Genomic DNA, 19,262 nt, shown 5'->3' on the forward strand with positions numbered 1-19,262 from the left:
CGGCTGGAGCCTGTTACACTGCTCTGGGCCTTCAACCCAACACAAAAGTGTGCAGCCTCTCTGGGTCTGAGGAGGACACTGAGCAAGTGATCTGGGTGTGGCCAGTGCACCAGCCCAGGGAGATCTGCCTGAGTCTGCAGGCAGTGACGCTGGCTGCTCACACTCAGCACGGTGGGGTTGGGATGGTGACACTGAAACCTTTCCCAGGACACTTTGTCACTATTTGCACTTTTCTCATTAAGCATTGTTAAAAAAAACACACACTCCCGAGCCACAGAAACTTTGTCCCCATCTTTCCCAAAACGAGGTGCCCGGAATTAGACAATACTCCAGCTGAGGCCTAATCAATGCAGAGCAGAGCAGAGCTACGTCTGATGCCATAAATGGCTATTAGCCAGGGATAAAGTATGGTGCCCTAGCCTTCATAACAAGGGCAGGAGATGGATGGCAGGAGATAAATCACTTGATCATTGTCTTCTGTTCTCCTTCTCTGGGGCACCTGGCATTGGCCACCGTCGGCAGATGGGATGCTGGGCTGGATGGACCTTTGGTCTGACCCAGTATGGCCATTCTTATGTTCTTATGTCCTTCTTACAGCACTTCGGCTAATCGACACCAGAATGGTGTTTGCAATGTTTGCAAGTGTCACGCTGACTCTTCCTCAGCTTGTGATCCTCACTGATCCGTAGATCCCTTTCCATAGTGCTCCTTCCTGCGTTGTCATTTCCCATTTCACATGAGTGCAGCTAATTTTTAATTTCCCAAGTGGAATAGTTTGCATTTGTCCTAACTGATAGATGATCAGGTCTTTCCCTCCTCATCCCCTTGGTGTATGAGCACTGATAGTCATACTCAGCAAGGAGTGATCCCGACCGTCACAAACACTGCAGGAAATGGAGATAGTGAGCACAGCCTGAGCTAAACCATCGCGTATCCAGACTGACCAGCATCCCCGATCAGTTGTGCAGTTCCTATGTGTGTTTGTGTTACCGCAATGCAAGCCACCACGCTCACCAGTACAGGTGGGGTGGAGAATTCTCCGAAAGGTCCAGGGACCAAGACAGTGACAGTGAATTGTTCTGAGTGCTTAGTGTTCAGAAATGAGCCCAACCTGGTTCTCTAGGCACAGACACAAACTTCACACACCACTCAAAATGAGTGAGTCCTGGTACCTACAGTTGGACTCAGCTCAAATACTGTATTTGTGAAGCCTCCAATAAACCTGTCCAATTCTGGTGCTGACAGGATGAATAGGTGACAATTCTAAAGGTACCAAACCCAGTTCCCCTGTTCACAGGCACAAAGCACAGCTCATCTCTGCTCCTCTGAATTACCTGCTTTCGTCTTCACAGGGAAATCCTTGTAACAGCAACTTCCCCTTCCCAGTCCTGCCGACAGTGGTACATTTGGGCTGCGTCTACACGTGCACGCTACTTCGAAGTAGCGGCAGTAACTTCGAAATAGCGCCCGTCACGTCTACACGTGTTGGGCGCTATTTCGAAGTTGAAATCGACGTTAGGCGGCGAGACGTCGAAGTCGCTAACCCCATGAGCGGATGGGAATAGCGCCCTACTTCGACGTTCAACATCGAAGTAGGGACGTGTAGACGATCCGCGTCCCACAACATCGAAATAGCGGGGTCCTCCATGGCGGCCATCAGCTGGGGGGTTGAGAGATACTCTCTCTCCAGCCCTTGCGGGGCTCTGTGGTCACCGTGGGCAGCAGCCCTTAGCCCAGGGCTTCTGGCTGCTGCTGCTGCAGCTGGGGGTCCATGCTGCATATACAGGGTCTGCAACTAGTTGTTGGCTCTGTGTATCTTGCACTGTTTAATGAAAGTGTGTCTGGGAGGGGCCCTTTAAGGGAGCGACTTGCTGTTGAGTCCGCCCCGTGACCCTGTCTGCAGCTGTGCCTGGCTCCCTTATTTCGATGTGTGCTACTTTGGCGTGTAGACGTTCCCTCGCTGTGCCTATTTCGATGTTGGGCTGAGCAACGTCGAAGTTGAACATCGACGTTGCCAGCCCTGGAGGACGTGTAGATGTTATTCATCGAAATAGCCTATTTCGATGTCGCAACATCGAAATAAGCTATTTCGAAGTTGGGTGCACGTGTAGACGTAGCCTTGGACATAAAGCTCACAGTGCTTCAGGAAAGAGAATCCTCTGGGTAAGACTTTCCCAGCTGCCTTAGGGAGTTTCTATATTCAGTGCCAATGAAGTTAAACAGAAATTGCATCCAGACCCCTAAGCCAGCTTTGAAATCCCCCCAGCTCCCTATAAACACCCAGATCACTAAAGGCCAATTTCTGGCCTCTGAGTTGAAAAACCTGCATCTGAGCACTTATGCTACAGCAGAGAGTTCATTGTCCTGCTCCTGTCACAGGTGTAACCCAGGTAATTCCTAACATTTGCATGGGCACAGCCACTGCCTTCCCCACTCACAGCTCCTAGCTGCAAGCCAAATGGGGGAGTGGGGCTGGGCCCTAAGAAACACATCTTACACTTTCTGGCTTCCTGCAAGAACTTAAGTTCCACATGTTAGTGCTCCAAGCACTGTTTCCGCTGACTTTTTCCATCCCTGGGTGGAAGAAATTTTGTTCTGTGCACCAAGGTGTGAGTGGATGTGCACCACCCATACAAGCACAGGCTGGTGACTGTGAGCACTCTGCTAATCAGCTGTGTGGCACCTAACTCTCACCTGAGAGGCCACCCAAGTGCTCAGCACACAGGGAACACCACCTCCAAGCCCAGCCCACTGGGCCCAGCACGGCATTTCACGCTCAGCAATGCTGATCCCCAGGGAACAGTTCACACTCACATTCAGTTGGACTCTCCAGTGAGAGCTGAGGGGTGAAACCACTTGATTCAATTCAGACAAAGTCATAATTTATTCAGGTCCCCCGTCACCCTCAGCCCAGCTCCTGCTGCCTGCAACTCCTCCGAACAACATCAAAACCCACTAATCCCAGCGCCGCTACTAATCTCTCTCGCCCCCCACACGTTCACCCTCCCGCCTGCCCGACTCTCCTTACTTCACCTTTTGCTCTGTGCTGTCTCCAGAAGCAGTAACTGGCCAGGGGGATGAGAACAGCCAGCAGAGGCAGGATCACAGCCAGAGCCACCAGCCAGGGATTGATCCTTGGGAAAAACAGCCCTGCAAGAGAGAGTGCCCTTGAGTTGGGAGCAAATATGTGCAGCATGAAGGCAGGACACTGGGCCAGTGGGGACTCTGACTACACAGGAAAATACACAGGTAGATGCGACACCTTTATGTTGTTAATCCAACATGGTTACTCAATGGCCGGGGGCATGTTAGGGGGACAGGAGAGGACTCTGCTGTGCCAAACCTACCTCCAACTGGTGTCAATTCGAACATCCCCGAGGCCAGGGATAGACAGTAAGTGGAGTGTGAACCAAATCTGGGTGACCAGAAACTTTTGAATATACCCCAAACTCTTTATTTACTTATTTTACCTTATTATATTCTCTGGAGTCTGGACCGTGACTCCTCCTTGACTAAGAAATTTGGAATTTGACAAAAAATAACTGATGTCCCCGGCCCCAGGATGCAGCCAGCGCAGACTGGCCCTCAGAATCAGAGAGCTGCAACCTGTCTCCCGGTACCCAGCGGTGACCGGCGTGGGAGTTCCAGGGGGTGACGGGATGACTCTGCTCAAACCCCCCTACTTTAACTGGTGAGTCCACAGGAAGGGTTAGTGCAGGACAGGCTGGGTGTAAATGTACCTCGCACTAGTCTGCTGTGCACTACCTGGGTGCAGGGACCCTGCAGTAGTGATCGAACACTTCGCTGGTGCACGTTGATCAGTTCCGGTTTCAAAGCAGGGTGGACTGAAGCACACGATGGAACTGTCGGTGCAGACAGCAGTGCCCAGCAGGCCAGTGAGAGGCAGAGTTACACCCCAAATTGCCATGAATTGACCAGTGGACCAGCCCTGATCCTGCTCGCTTTGCTGCAGAGCCCCCTAGTCTGCAAACACGTCCTGAAAATCCCACCCCTAAACAGACAGAGCCAGCTCACAAATCCAGCACACTCCTCACTGCCGCAAAGGAGAATTCCCTCCTCCATCCCCCACTGCAAAGAACCCTGATTGCTCGTACTGAACTGTTACAGAAATCTGGCCTATAGCATGTGAGCTAGTAAGTGTTGAACACCTCAGCGCTGGCTGGAATCAAACAGACGCAGATTTGCTCAGAACTTTACCAGACATGCTCAGCACCTTGAAGATTCAGGCTAATAAAAAGGAGACATGATGATAAATACAGGCTGCACCCCCTAAAACCAGCACGTTCTGGTTTGACAACATTGCTCCTGCACCAGAGAGCCCAGGCAGGAGGGCAAGCTGGGGCTGCAGCCAGAGCCAGAGCCAGCAGCTACATGGGTTCAGAGGGCTGGGAAGCCAGTGGGAGCCAGGATCTGTGACCGCAAGGGCAGCCAGGGAGTGGGAATCAGAGGGCATTAACCTCCCTTGGTCGAGCAAAACACCTGGCTTGGGACCATGCAGGTCCCAAGGGTGCTGGACCAGGGAGGTGCAACCTGTACTCTCGGCTCCTGTCTGCAGCATCTCAGTCTATCTATATACAGCGCAGATGGCAACTGACCTGCTATGGAAATCGCTGACTCTTTCTCCTGGTTGACACGGTGGTTCCTCACACAGCAGGAGAGTTTCTGATTGGACTCTTCTGCTATAACAATGGCAATCTCTGTTTGAAACAGGCCGCTGTCCTTGGGGGAGATAGTTTCAGAGGCCGATGGTAAGCGCTGCCCCTGGTGATCTCTCCACTGAGCCTCAGGCTCTGGGTACCATCCGGATGATCGACACACCAGCCGGATCCCTCCCTCCTGATATCCCTCCACAGAGATGACAGGAGCAGGGCCCAAACCTATGGAAGAAATAAATAAACTTCTGATAATTCTACAGTGTCCAGTGTTGAGCCAAAAGCTTTATTATACTGTTATCAAAAGCCATTTCCTGTTAAACAGAGACCTGAATGTTATTTCATGCATGTGTTTGATTAGTTACACTAGGTGGGTTCCAATCTGATAGAATTAATCTTAATGTTGGGGCTGTTGTATGCACAAACTTGGTCAATTTAGTTGAGTGGTTCAGTAAATCCAGTGCAAACTCCTGTGAAGACACTCTGAATTCAAGCAATCGACTCAAGTAAAATTAAGGTAAGTTATTTGCAAACCTTTTAATACTGTGCATATAGGGTCTGCACTATTTCATGAAAGCTATGGCACTTCTACCTATAGACAAATCATAAATTAATTCACAAAGAAAAGCAGACACTAGGGAGTTCAATGTCATCTCCATTGGAACATGGAACATCCGAACACTGTGGGCACCTGGAAAGTAGAGCTGCTTCGGAAGGATATGGAGAGATACCAATGTGATACACTTGGACCGGCAGAGATGCGTTGGACAGCATCAGGAGAGATATGTGGTTGCAAAGTCATTTGGTCAGGAAACGAAACGCAGCATAAAGCAGGAGTTGGTTTCCCTCTTAGCAAAACAGCTAGAAGAGCATTATTAAGATACAAACCGGAGAGTGCAAGAATGATAGTTGTGCAATTCGAAGCAAAAACCATTCAACATCTCAGTCATTCAGGTGTATGCACCCAAGTCAGATAGGACGGAGGAAGAGATTGAGCTATTTTATAAAGACTTGACAAAGACGGTGGAGGAGATACCGCAGAAAGATGTGCTGATCATCGAAGGAGATTGGAATGCGAAGATTGGAACAGATAATGAAGGTTGCAAGAGAGTCACGGGAAGGTTTGGATATGGAGAAAGAAACAAACCAGGTGGGAAACTGTTAGAGTTTGCTACAGAGCATGAGATGGGTGATTTGCAACATGAGATTCCAACAAAAGGACTGTAGGAAGTGGACATAGCGATCGAATGACGGGAAGTCCAAGAACATGAGAGGTAGGATTTTGATAAGATGGATAACATCAGTACAGCAGTGCCGAACTTTTCAAGGAGCGGATATAGACTCAGACCACAGTCTAGTGATCGCAAACATCAAGATAAAACTCAAAAGAAAATGTAAGACACAGTTCAAGAAAAGAAGAGATGTGGCGAGGCTACGTGAGGAAGAAGCAGGGAATGCATACAGAGCAGTGCTCAAAGAGAAGATAAAGAATATCGGCACACAGAAAGAGCTACATAAGAGAGTCGCAGGGATAGTCACTGCTATAGAAGAGGCAATTGAGCAGACTGTTCCAGAGGAAGAAAAGATCAATAAGAAGTGGATTACCCAGAAGACACTGAAGTTGGTTCAAGAGAAAAGAACGTTGAAGATCAGAAGAGATGTATCTGAGATGGCAGAACATCAATATAGGATGAAATGCAAAGAGGTAAGGAAAGCAGCCAGAAAGGATAAGAAGAAATGGTTAGAGGAGCAATGCGAAGATATCGAGAGGTATTACGGCGAGTGTAAGAGCAGGGAGGTGTATAAGACAATTAGGAATATTAAGAGGAAATGGCAACCGAAGCAGATGGCAATCAAAGATGAGAACGAAGAAGTGCTCATGAACAGAGAGAAGATTGTGCAGCGATGGACGAGATATTGCACTGATCTATACAAAGAACAGTTGGACCCGAGTGACTCAGAAGAGACTGACCGAAGAATTGAAAGAGAGATCTCCCCCGAGCATCGAGAATGAAACGAATATTTCAAAGGAGGAAGTAGAAAAAGCAGTGAAATGACTAAGAAAGGAAGTACATTGGAGTGCAAGAACTACAGAACGATTGCCCTAACGAGTCATCTAGGTAAGGTGCTGATGATCATACTGACTGAAGGATTAAGATCGCAGATAGGAGAACAGATAGAAGATGAGTAAGTGGGTTTCAGAAAAGACAGAAGTACCATACAGCAGATATTGGCACTCAGACTGATAGCAGAGAAAGGTTGACGAAAGAACAAAAACGTACACGCTTGCTTCGTTGATTTTCAAAAGGCATTTGACAGTGTAGATCAGCAAGTGACTTGGGTGGTGTTGGAGTCATACGGAGTGAATAGCAGACTAATATGGTTGTTGAAATATATCAGTGATAATGCGAAGGTAGTGGTGAAAACATGCAGGGAGTTGGGAAGTTGGTTTAAAACAAGTGGAGGTACGAGACAAGGAGATCCAATATCGCCAAGTATCTTCATCGCACATCTGGAGAGAGCGACGGGCAAGATCAAGGAAGAGTTAGAAGGGATATCTGTGCACAGGAAAAGAATTAACAACTTGAGTTTCGCGGATGATATAGTTATCATTGAGGAAGATAAAGAGAAGCTAGCGAAAAGAGTGCGGATGTTAAATGAAGAAGTGAAGCAGGATGAACTGATTATGAACATTGATAAAACAAAAACAATGGTATTTGGAGATAAGGAAATAGGAAGGAAGATCAGTGTCGATGGTATTGAACTAGAAAATGTAGAGAAGTTCACGTATCTGGGGAGCAACATAAAGTATGATCTAGCCAAGGCGTGTCCAACCCGTGGGCCCCGGGCCACATGCGGCCCTGGACAGCTAGTAATGCAGCACCACAAGATCGTAAACTTTTAACATTATTATGTAATTTATATACATTAACTACATTATATATTTTATATGCGGCCCAAGACAATTCCTCTTCATTCAATGCGGCCCAGGCAAGCCAAAAGGTTGGACACCCATGATCTAGACTGTAAGAAGGAAATACCGACTAGAATAGCGAAAGCAAGAGCGAGTTTGAAGGCGATGGATAAGATCTGGAAAAGCAAAGCGATTTGCTTAAGAATGAAGCTGGGCATTTTGAAAACGCGTGTGTTCAGCAGCAGGTTGTACGGGTGTGAGACGTGGATGATAACGAAAGATTGAAAAAGAAGAATATTGGCGTTTGAAAGGAGTTGTTACAGAAAGATTCTGAGAATAGGATGGCTGCAGAAGGTCACCAATGAGGAATTATAAAACGGAAGCTACAACTATTGGGGCCTATTTGCAGAATGAACGACGTGCGAAAAATCAAGACTCTGGTATTCAGCATAATGGATGGTTCGAATAGGAGAGGCAGACCAAACAGAGAATGGGTAGATGATGTAGTAGATTGGCGTTGAGCTAGTCTACAGAAACTAAGCCACTCTGCACTGGATAGGGAAAGATGGAAGGAAATAGTGAGAGAGGCATCAGACACCAACGGGCGTTAAGCCCACGGTTATTGATGATAATGATATACGCCTGCCGAGGGTGGCAGCAAAAAAATCTCACTCCTCTGAGAGCCAGGAAATACATCTACACCCAGAAAATACTAGAGCTTAGCTAACAAGGAAAAGAGAAGTTACTCACCGTAGTAACGGTGGTTCTTCGAGATGTGTCCCCGTGGGTGCTCCACAATAGGTGACGGGCTTGCCCGGCGCCGCAGATCGGATCTTCCAAGCAGTTTCTGCCGGACCGCGCATGCGCCGGCACGCGCCGCTCCCTTGCGCGCTCCTGGCCACGTGCACGATCCGGTCCCCACCAGTTCCTCGACCAACCGCCTCGGGTGCCCCTGCAAAACACTACAAGAGATCCGAAGCGGGGAGGATGGGCGGGTAGTGGAGCACCCACGGGGACACATCTCGAAGAACTACCGTTACTACGGTGAGTAACTTCTCTTTCTTCTTCGAGTGTCCCCGTGGGTGCTCCACAATAGGTGACTACCCAGCAGTAACCCAAGATAGGAGGTGGGTAATCGGATTATGTGCAGCTTGTCCCCAAGAGGACCGCTGCGGAGAGACGGGTATCCTCTTGGAATACCCTGTGAAGGGCGTAATGTTTGGCGAAGGTGTCGTAGGACGACCAGGTCGCCGCTCTGCAAATGTCTTTTAACGCAACGCCCTTGAAAAAGGCTGTTGATGCCGCCACCGCCCTGGTGGAATGAGCCCTGGGAGTGGCGGATAAAGGAGTCTTTCTGAGCTCGTAGCACATTTTTATGCAGGATACAATGTGCTTTGAGATTCTCTGCGCGGAGAGACCCTCTCCTTTCGATTTGGGAGCGAGGGAGACTAGGAGTCTATCCGTTTTCCGGAAGGACTTGGTCCTGTCTACGTAGAAGGCTAGTGCCCTCCTCACGTCCAGGAGGCGTAGGCGCGCCTCTTCGTTGGAGTTATGAGGTTTTGGATAAAACGAGGGTAGAACAATAGGTTCATTGATGTGAAACTCGGAAGAAACTTTGGGGACAAAGGCTGGATGCAGCCGTATGGTTACCGCCTCCTTGGAAAAAACAGTGCAGGGTGGCGTTGCCATGACTGCCGCGAGCTCGCTCACCCTACGAGCTGACGTAATTGCGAGAAGAAAGGTCGTCTTAATTGTAAGGAGGCGGAGGGGAACCGTGGCCAAGGGCTCGAACGGTGGTCCCATCAGTGTGGTAAGCACTAGGTCCAAGTTCCACGAAGGTGGAATCGGTTTCCGAGGGGGGTAGAGGTTTATCAACCCTTTGAGGAACCTGGTAACCACAGGGTGGGCGAACACCGTGTGCCCTTCCTCCTCATGTCTGAACGCCGAGATGGCGGCAAGGTGGACCTTTAACGAGGATAGCGAGAGTCCTCCTCTCTTGAGGTCCAGTAAATACTCTAGAATTGTAGGTATAGGCACCGAAAGGGGGGCCAGCTGTTTGGTAGAACACCAAGCCGTGAAGCGAGTCCATTTTTGTTTGTAGGTCTTCCTAGTGGAAGTCCTCCTGCTACTTTCTAGGACATGTTGAACTGCCACTGTGCATGTGCTCTCTAGGGAGCTGAGCCATGGATTAACCACGCTTGTAGTCGCAGGCTGTGGGGGTGCGGATGCACTACAGACCCCTGGGCTTGCGTGAGCAGATCCGGCGCCACCGGAAGAGGCATCGGTGGACGGTCCGACATGCGCAGGAGTAGGGGGAACCATTGTTGGCGATCCCACGTTGGGACTATCAGGATCATCCGGGCCCTTTCCCTCCTGGCTTTTTGCAACACTTTGTGGATCAGCACTGTGGGAGGAAACGCATAAAGCAGGGGGCCCCCCCACGGGATCGCGAACGCGTCCCCCAGGGACCCCCATCCCAGTCCTGCCCTGGAGCAGAATCGTGGGCACTGCTTGTTGTCCTGAGTGGCAAACAGATCTATTTGGGGAAAACCCCATGCGTGGAAAATCGACCGTAGCAGATCGGGACGGATCTGCCACTCATGTGTGAGCGCAAAACGCCTGCTCAGCTGGTCTGCCTTCACGTTGTGCGCACCCGGCAAGTATGAGGCTTTCAAAATTATATCGTGGGCGATGCACCAGTTCCATAAGGGGATTGCTTCCGCGCATAAAGCACGGGATCGAGCTCCTCCTTGCCTGTTTATATAAAACATGGTGGAGGTATTGTCTGTACTGATCCCGACGACTTTGCCTTGTATGTGGTCTCGAAAGTGTTTGCAGGCGTTGAACACTGCTCTGAGCTCCAGTACGTTGATGTGTCGTGACTGTTCCGTGGGTGACCACAGTCCTTGAGTCACCTCTTCGGCCATGTGCGCTCCCCACCCTATGAGGGAGGCATCTGTAGTGAGAAAAACCGATATTTGCGGCTGGTGGAAGGGTACCCCTGTTAGCAAGTTCCTGGGGTTTACCCACCATTGCAGGGATTTTCGCACCCCGGCTGTGGGCGACACCACCTTGTGAACAGTGTGTACTGCCGGTTTGTATACACTCGCCAGCCAGTGCTGCATGCTGCGCATGTGTAACCTGGCGTTCTGCACTACAAACGTCGCCGCTGCCATGTGGCCCAGCAGCTGCAGGCACGTCAAGACCGGCACCGTAGGGCTGAAGGTGATGACTTGCATGAGGGAACCGATGGCTCGAAAGCGAGCCTCTGGTAGGTATACTCTCGCTGCAACCGAGTTTATGCGAGCCCCTATGAACTCTATGTCCTGTGTGGGGTCTATTTGTGATTTTGCCAGATTGATAACCAGGCCAAGTGAGAACGTGTTTGCTGTGACGCGTATCATGCGGAGAACCTCTCCTTTCGAGGCCCCTTTGAGCAGGCAGTCGTCCAGATACGGGAAAATGAATACCCCCTGTCTGTGCAGGTAGGCTGACACCACTGCCAAGGTCTTGGTGAAGACTCTGGGGGCCGAGGAAAGGCCAAACGGTAGGACCTTGTATTGGAAGTGTTCGTTGCCCACCATGAACCGGAGGAATCGCCGGTGAGCCGGATGGATGGTTATGTGGAAGTACGCGTCTTGTAAATCGAGGGCTGCGAACCAGTCTCCATCGTCCAGAGCTGTAAGGATGGAGGCGATCGTGGTCATCCGAAAACGTTGCTTGCGCAGGTACCTGTTGAGGCCGCGAAGGTCTAAGATGGGCCTCCAGCCTCCTGTCTTTTTCTCCGTGAGGAAATACCTGGAGTAGAACCCTTTCCCGTGCAGTTGCTCCGGCACTCTTTCCACCGCCCCTATGAGCATGAGATGGTCCACCTCCTGCCTGAGCCTCGCTACGTGGGAGGCCTCCTGGAGGTGGGGCTTGGGTGGAGGTCGTGACAGTGGGAGCGACTGGAAGGGGATGGCGTACCCCGTGGCTATGATCTCCAGCACCCATTTGTCTGTGGTGATCCTTTGCCACTGGTCGTAGAATGGTCGGAGGCGATGGTGAAACAGCTGCTTCGGATGACCTTGTGCGATGGTAGTGATGGCGCAGCCCTGGATCTGTATGTCAAACTTGTGGCCTTTGGCCCCGCCCCGAGGACGCCCGGCTCTGTTGTGAGCGTCGCCTGGGAGTTCTGTACTGCTGGTGCTGTTGATGTCGCCCTTGCTCGTAACCCCTGTGATACTGGGGGCGCTGTTGCTGGTACTGGTACCGCCTTTGCTGAGGGTAGTACCTTTTCTTTGTGTATGGGGGGGTGTAAATCCCCAGGGTCCTGAGTGTGGCTCTTGAATCTTTACTGGAATGACGGACCGAGTCAGTTGATTCAGCAAACAGCTTCTGCAAGTCGAAGGGAAGGTCAACTATCTTCGCCTGCAGATCCCTCGGTATACCCGAGGTCTGGAGCCAGGACTCCCTTCGCATCACCACTGCGGTTGCTGTGGAACGTGCTGCCGTGTCCACAACGTCCAAAGCAATCTGAACTCCCATCCTCGCAGCCGCGTAGCCTTCTTGCACTATGGCCTTGAGGACCGGCTTTTTGTCCTCTGGAAGCGAGTCCATGAGGGACGTTAACCTGGAATAGTTGTCAAAATTATGGTTCGCTAAGTGCGCTGCGTAATTTGCCATTCGCAACGTTAAAGTGGAGGAGGAGTAGACCTTTCTGCCGAACAGCTCTAGCTTTTTGGCGTCTTTGTCCGTTCCCCCTGTTTTAAATTGAGATGTTTTTGATCTTTGTTGCGAGGACTCCACCACCAGGGAGTTTGGCTGTGGGTGGCTAAACAGGAACTCCATGCCCTTCGCCGGCACGAAGTATTTCTTATCCGCTCTCTTTTGGACAGGCGGAATAGTTGCAGGGGTCTGCCATATCGTAGTGGTGGACTCTAAGATCGCTTCATCAAGCGGTATTGCTACTCTGGAAGAGGCCGGAGGTCTCAAATTTTTGAGGAGCTTATGGTGTTTCTCTTGCACCTCTGTTGTCTGGATGCCTTGCGTGAAGGCCACCCTCTTAAACAGCTCCTGAAACTGTTTGAGATCGTCCGTAGGATGGACGTCCCCCAGGTCCGTAGCCTCGTCCGGGGAAGAGAGTGAGGAACCGCTGGGGTACATCTCTCTGGACCCTTCCGGTTCCTGCTGGTGATGGTACACCCTCTCGCTAGAGGTTTGCGAGGGAAAATCTCGGGGTTCCATGACCAGTCCCCCTTGAGATGCTTGAGTCTCTGTCCCCGGTCGCGATTGCCCTCGGGGGTACGAGATAGTTTGTGGGGATCTGTCCCTAGTAGATTGCCGATGGTGTGTATGCCCCGCGTGGTAGGGGCGACCATGGCAGTATAGGCACTGTTCTTGGGAAGGTGACCTAGACCACTCCCTTGGTGCATACCCTCTGCATCTGGGGGAGGGAGATCGCCGAGACACTGGAGAGAGCGACTTCGCATAATAGTCCAGTGGTTCAAACCCCAGGAAGGGTGAAGGTGGTGCCATCCAGGGTGAGGCTGGTTGCAAAAATGGAGAAGGGGGCTCTGGGTAGGCTAGGGGGGACCCCTGCCTTCTGGTTGGAGTCTGCAACGTAAGCGGAGGGCTGTGAGAAAGCAGCTCCACAACCCTGTCCGGAGAGGGGCTGCAATGCCTCCTCTTGTGTGCAGCCTTCCCCCTCCCTGGAGGAGGTGACTCCGCCCCCTGACGCACGGGGGATCCCGGCCCCGTCGGCACCGTGCTAGGCACGCTCGAAGGCGGTGCCGCACGTGCGGTGTCCTTCTGCGCCTGCAGGCTACGTGCCCGCGCGCTCTGCACCGCTGGTTCCGCCGGGGTCGGTGCCGCTGCCTGCAGTGCCGCCGGTGCCGGCGCTTGTTTAGCCGCCGCCCTGCCTGCGGTGCGGGGCGGCTGGCTGATCATCGGAGGCTGAGCCGTCTCCACGTGGCTCTCCGTGCCGCCGCCGATCAGCTGTTGCTGCGGCTGGGGGCTGCGTGCTCCTCCCGTCCCGCTCACTGTTGCTGCCGGCAGGGATCGGGCTGGAGAGACTTTCCTCCGTTTCTGCGCTGATGGAGTGAGGGAGGCAGCTTTCCTTTTAAGGGCCCCGGAGGGTCCCTCCTGCTGTGGCCGCTCCGGCACGTCTGGCTGGAGGGCCTTATCAAGAAGCAGCATTTTAATGCGCATCTCCCTGTCTCTCCGTGCTCTGGTCGTTAATTTTGCACAGAAGGCGCATTTTTGTGCCACATGGGACTCCCCCAGGCACCTTATGCATAGGCTGTGCCCATCGGACACTGGCATTGCCTCTCGGCAGGACTCACATTTTTTTAAAGCCTGAAGAGGACATTGTTGGTGAGTCTTTGAGTTTTATTAAGTGGGTACTTAGCACCTTCTTTGTGCTGTTTTCCCCGTCCGATGGCCTGCCTCAGCAGGAGGCCTGATGGCCGTAGCTCCTGGCCTCCGGCGCTTGTTACTGGGACTGGACTGAAGCTGTCCCGCTCGTAGTTTGTTTGTTGTTGTTTGTTCTTTTTTTTTTTTTTTTGCAAAATAACAACCGGCTAACTCGTAGTAGCCTAAGTACCTGAAAAACTTTGAAAGAAAACAGATAAAGTCGTTGAATACGCTATTTGGTCTTAGCCTAGTCGGATTCCGTCTGCAGCCGACGGCGGTAAAGAGGAACTGGCGGGGACCGGATCGCGCACGTGGCCAGGAGCGCCCAAGGGAGCGGTGCGCGCCAGCGCATGCGCGGTCCGGCAGAAACTGCTTGGAAGATCCGATCTGCGGCGCCGGGCAAGCCCGTCACCTATTGTGGAGCACCCACGGGGACACTCGAAGAAGAATCCAGGGTTAAGGTAATGCCTTCTACAGCAGGCCACACCTTTACTGATGAGCTACACTGAAATGAAATGAACTTAATGTGGAAAAAGAGGCGTCAATTTAACCCAGTCTGTGAAGTCAAAGTGATTGTTATTTTGATTGTGGCTGCTATGCAGAGAAGGCCTTACACTGTTTGGCAATTTAACACTGAAGATCCTCCATGGGGTGGGAGAGAAGGGGCGGCTGTCTGGAGCCTTCTCTTGTCAGGATTCTGTTTTAAAAACTCAGTTTTGATTGTTTTTATATAAAATATAAACACATAATGAACAAAACATATGCATGTAAATGATGCAAAAACATGCACTTCATTGAAGCTGCATGTAAATAACAAAATACAACATGCATTCTCATCAAAACCAGAACAAAAGCAAAACAGAAATAAACAAAAAGCCTGACCCACAGAAGTCACACAGAGCATCAGTTATGAAAGTGACTCATAGCATAGGGGATATGGCCGTCTGCTAGGCCAGAGAGAAAAGAACTGCAACATACCCCCTTGGTGTGTGGAGCCAGGAAAGCCATGCTCACCCCACTGGAAGAAGAGCGGCGGGACAGGAGGTTTAAAAGATGGGCCTTCACTTCACTGGGGCAGGACCCAGCAAAGGAGACAGATGCCTCCCGTTCTCTGCAGGGACTTGTGCCCAAGAGGGTCCTCTGTAGCACTGAGGATTGAAAGTCACTGCCAGGGCTGCCAACCAACAAGGACACTGAAGAGCTGCTGGGACTGCCAATAGCTGGGCAGCCTGGGAAGATGGAGGATACCCACAGGATAAAGGTGGGTGGCCACTTACCCATCTTATGTCAAGAGGCCTGTGTTTGCTTGGCCTCAGCCTCAGCCATGACAACAGGCAACAGACTCTTCCATCCTGCCTATGGGCCCAAGCCCCTGATACTTATGTTCTGCCCTTCCCAGACGGCTTGAGCTCCAGTGACTGCTCAATTCTCATTAAGGGAATTAACCTTTACAGACACATGGTAGCAGGGGACGTGTCCTCACTCCAAGGCTGATGGGGAGGGATGTTCATCGATGCTTACTTGACTACACAGATAAATAAGGGAGAATAGAATCGAAGCAAACAAGGAGATTACTGTACACTGCAGGTTGAATCTCTCTAGTCAGGCACCCTCAGGACCTGACTGGTGCTAAACCAGAGAATTTGCCAAACCATAGGGGATCAATGTTGTCTAGCAGCATTACCAACACTTCCACTGCTTCCTGGGCTCTTAAAAGACATTTAGAGGAAAAGTAGAGCTAAGTAACAGCAAAGGGCACTGGGAGTCAGGACTGGTGGCTGTCAACAAACTTTATGGGACTGCTGGAAACTTGGCCACAGCCAGGAGAAGTGGGCATCTGGCTAATTAAAACTATGCTGGACCATAGATGTTGCCAGACCAGAGTGTGCAGGATCAGAGATGTTTACCCTGTAAACTGTGTCATCAAGAATGCTGGTCCATACAGAAAGTGACTGAAAAACAAGTACATTCTTTCTGCACCAGATGATTCCAGTGATGAATGCCGACAGGCCTATAGGAGCCTGGGAAACTGAGCCTTCCCCATTCTACCAAGGCTCATGAAGCCTTACATGGAAAACCTGGACAGCAGTAGACAAGGATTTGACACTAAGGCTATCAGCTGCAGCATGACCTGGAATGAGCCTTTGGCAGATCAAGGGTGTGCTGGTGCTGCCTTTGTGGCAGTTTAGCCATAAATGAGGAAAATATTCCCATGGTCATGGCAGACTGTTGTGTGCACCATAATATTTGTGAAGGCAAGGGTAAAAAGTTTCCCTGGGGTGGAGCACTGACACAAATCGTACGAGTGCTGAATCGGAGTAACAGAGACAACTGCTAGTAGAGGGGCACAAGGAAGGACTGGGGGAATCAGGGAGGTTTTGAAGCAATATTTGAGCAATGAACAACAGTAATATGTATTATACATCACACTGCCATGATTAACTCATTTCAGTTATCTTGTTTGGTCTCAACATTCTAGATTAAACTACTTCTGTGGTATTTCTACCAGCATCAATGACTTCAAGTAGGATGCAAATGAAGATTCATTCTTCTGCAGAGACTGCTTTTACTAAACAACAATTAACACACACAGAAGGATTGGTGGGAAGGGAGATAACAGGGAAGGGCAGTGGAGACTCTCAGAGCTCTGCGTAAGTCCAGATGTCCTTCTGAAAGTTGTGCAAATGGATGGGGTGAACAGGGCACAGAGAGATGCAGGAAGCTGGAAGGAATGTGTGAGCAGAATTAGTGGAGGGCACGGAGAGTCATTTTGCGTTGGCAGCAGGGGAAGGCAAGCATGCACATGCTCCAACTGAAGTGTGAGTAGGGATTTCAGCATCTCCATTTGCTCCTCCATCACATTAATGGCTCACTCCTGTCCCTTTAGGATGTCCTCCTTATTTTCTCTCCTGCCTTTCCCTTTCACTCCACTTCCTGCCTTCCCTTTTCTCTGCTCCTGACGACTGGAGCACTGCCTGGAACACGTCCTCCTCGCTACGCCTCGGTCATTTCCTTAGCTGGTGCTGGTGTGCTGCCAGTGTGAAAAGGAATCCCCCGAAAGGCCTCGTCAGCATTAGCACAGGAAACAGTACCAAAAAGTGTGATGATTAGTTCACACACAGCATCAATCCCTTCAGAAAAATTCACCTGCTGGTACATATCTCTAGAGGGTTCCTGTGAAATCTCAGTGTGAATTAACATACTCCTGTACCACACTTCTTCGCTTCACTGGGAAATATGGAGCCCACTGAAATACAGCTAATCTTGCAGATTTGTATCCCTTCATCCACTTCTACAATACACAGACCAAAGAAGAGCTGAACAGCACAGAATGGAGCGGCACGACCTCAGAAGATCAGTTGCCAGGGCTTTCCTTTCCTGCATCATGCACACCAGAGACAACCTGCTGGACTGGCTGAATCTCTGAAAAAGAGAAGCTTTCTTGCCATGTCACTGGCAACCCTGCTGTGTGCTCCAAATCGTCCTCCGCCTCCTTGACCATGACCTTGTCACCATGTTTTGAGCTTGGTGTCCGATGTCTCCAGCCCCACCAAAGTAAGAACAAGGCACTTGCAGGTGGAAGCGGGGCCACTGCTGAGGATGGCGCCTAGCCCCTAATAGAAGTGGCAGGTCTTTGGTGCAGCACTGGAGACATGGTTTCCCCCTGTGCCTTTTGGAATACCTGCCTCAGCTCCTTCATCTTTGCTTTGTGCTCTACTGTGTTGTATTCATAGCCTTGGCCTTCTGGGCTACGTCTACACGTGAAGCCGACATCGAAGGAGCTTATTTCGATGTAGCGACATCGAAATAGGCTATTTCGATGAATAACGTCTACACGTCCTCCACGGCTGGCAACGTCGACGTTCAACATCGATGTTGCGCAGCACCACATCAAAATAGGCGCTGCGAGGGAACGTCTACATGCCAAAGTAGCACACATCGAAATAAGGGTGCCAGGCACAGCTGCAGACAGGGTCACAGGGCGGACTCAACAGCAAGCTGCTCCCTTAAAGGGCCCCTCCCAGACACACTTGCACTAAACAACACAAGATCCACAGAGCCGACAACTGGTTGCAGACCCTGTGCATGCAGCATGGATCCCCAGCTGCAGCAGCAGCAGCCAGAAGCCCTGGGCTAAGGGCTGCTGAACACGGTGACCATAGAGCCCTGCAGGGGCTGGAGAGAGAGCATCTCTCAACCCCTCAGCTGATGGCCGCCATGGCGGACCCCGCTATTTTGATGTTGCGGGACGCGGATCGGCTACACGTGCCCTACTTCGATGTTCAACTTCGAAGTAGGGCGCTATTCCCATCCCCTCATGGGGTTAGCGGCTTCGACGTCTCGCCGCCTAACGTCGATGTTAACATCGAAATAGCGCCCAACACGTGTAGCCATGACGGGCGCTATTTCTAAGTTAGTGCCGCTACTTCGAAGTAGCGTGCACGTGTAGACACGGCTCTGGTGCCCTTGCGCTGCAGTTCTGGGGAGAGCTCCGCACACAGCTCCAGCAAGGTGGCTTTCCCCATCTGAAAGTTCAGCAACCACTGCCCATCATCCCAAAAGTGCACAGCAGTGTGACCCCACCACTGAGTGCTTGTTCCCCGAACCCCAAAACGCCGGCCCATTCAGCACTGCTGCTCCTCGAACGCCAACAGTAATCTGGTGTTTCTTACACTGGCACGCACAACATTGGCAGCTCTGATTCCTGCTCAGATGTGGTGCTCAGGACATACTGCATGACTGTCCACAAGAGTGGCCTCAGCAGAGCAGAGCAATGCAGGTTCCATCCCTTCCGGCCGAGATGGGAGACACTCAGTAAACTGGGGCCATTCAGAAATGCCCTGAATTGCAGTCCAGAGCCCATGGACCGCTGAGGCAAAAAATGCATCATGTGATGTTGGCACCACACCACGGATACTCTGCGACCGACTCGGCCGTCTCACTCCGCTTAGCTACAGAGGGTGATGACGAGCACAGTGGGATAGTTACCCCCATTGCACTGCTTGAATGACTGATGCGAAAGCACCAGCTGTGCATGCCTCCTGCTGCCAGAGGGCGCGTGCTGTGAAAATGCATTGCCGAAGCTACCACAGCACTTCTCCGTCACTGGCAGAACGTTTGGTGACGGACGTGACATTTCTTGACCCTGCGCCTGTGTTGGCCACAGTACGATTATGACAGGATGGCACAATCACGATGCATTTCGTACTAGATGCTCTCAGAAGGCGTCGTTTTCCAAGTTGTAAGTATCCCATGTGTGTGCATGGAGTGGTCTGAGCCGG

General features: G+C 51.1%; 1 protein-coding gene across 2 annotated transcripts in view; it reads right to left on the reverse strand.

The window, feature by feature from the left end:
• LOC142024832 (butyrophilin subfamily 1 member A1-like) overlaps positions 1-19,262 on the reverse strand; it is a 50,737-nt gene that overhangs the window by 14,829 nt on the left and 16,646 nt on the right. For both annotated transcript variants that reach the window (XM_075017101.1, XM_075017100.1), the window contains exons 4-5: positions 4,617-4,898; positions 3,034-3,150 (exon numbers count right to left, since the gene is read on the reverse strand). In XM_075017101.1, the coding sequence (XP_074873202.1) occupies positions 3,034-3,150; positions 4,617-4,898 (399 nt within the window). The remainder of the gene's footprint in view (positions 1-3,033; positions 3,151-4,616; positions 4,899-19,262) is intronic.

Source organism: Carettochelys insculpta, chromosome 22, assembly GCF_033958435.1.
Source record: "Carettochelys insculpta isolate YL-2023 chromosome 22, ASM3395843v1, whole genome shotgun sequence".
Taxonomy (NCBI): Eukaryota; Metazoa; Chordata; order Testudines; family Carettochelyidae; genus Carettochelys; species Carettochelys insculpta.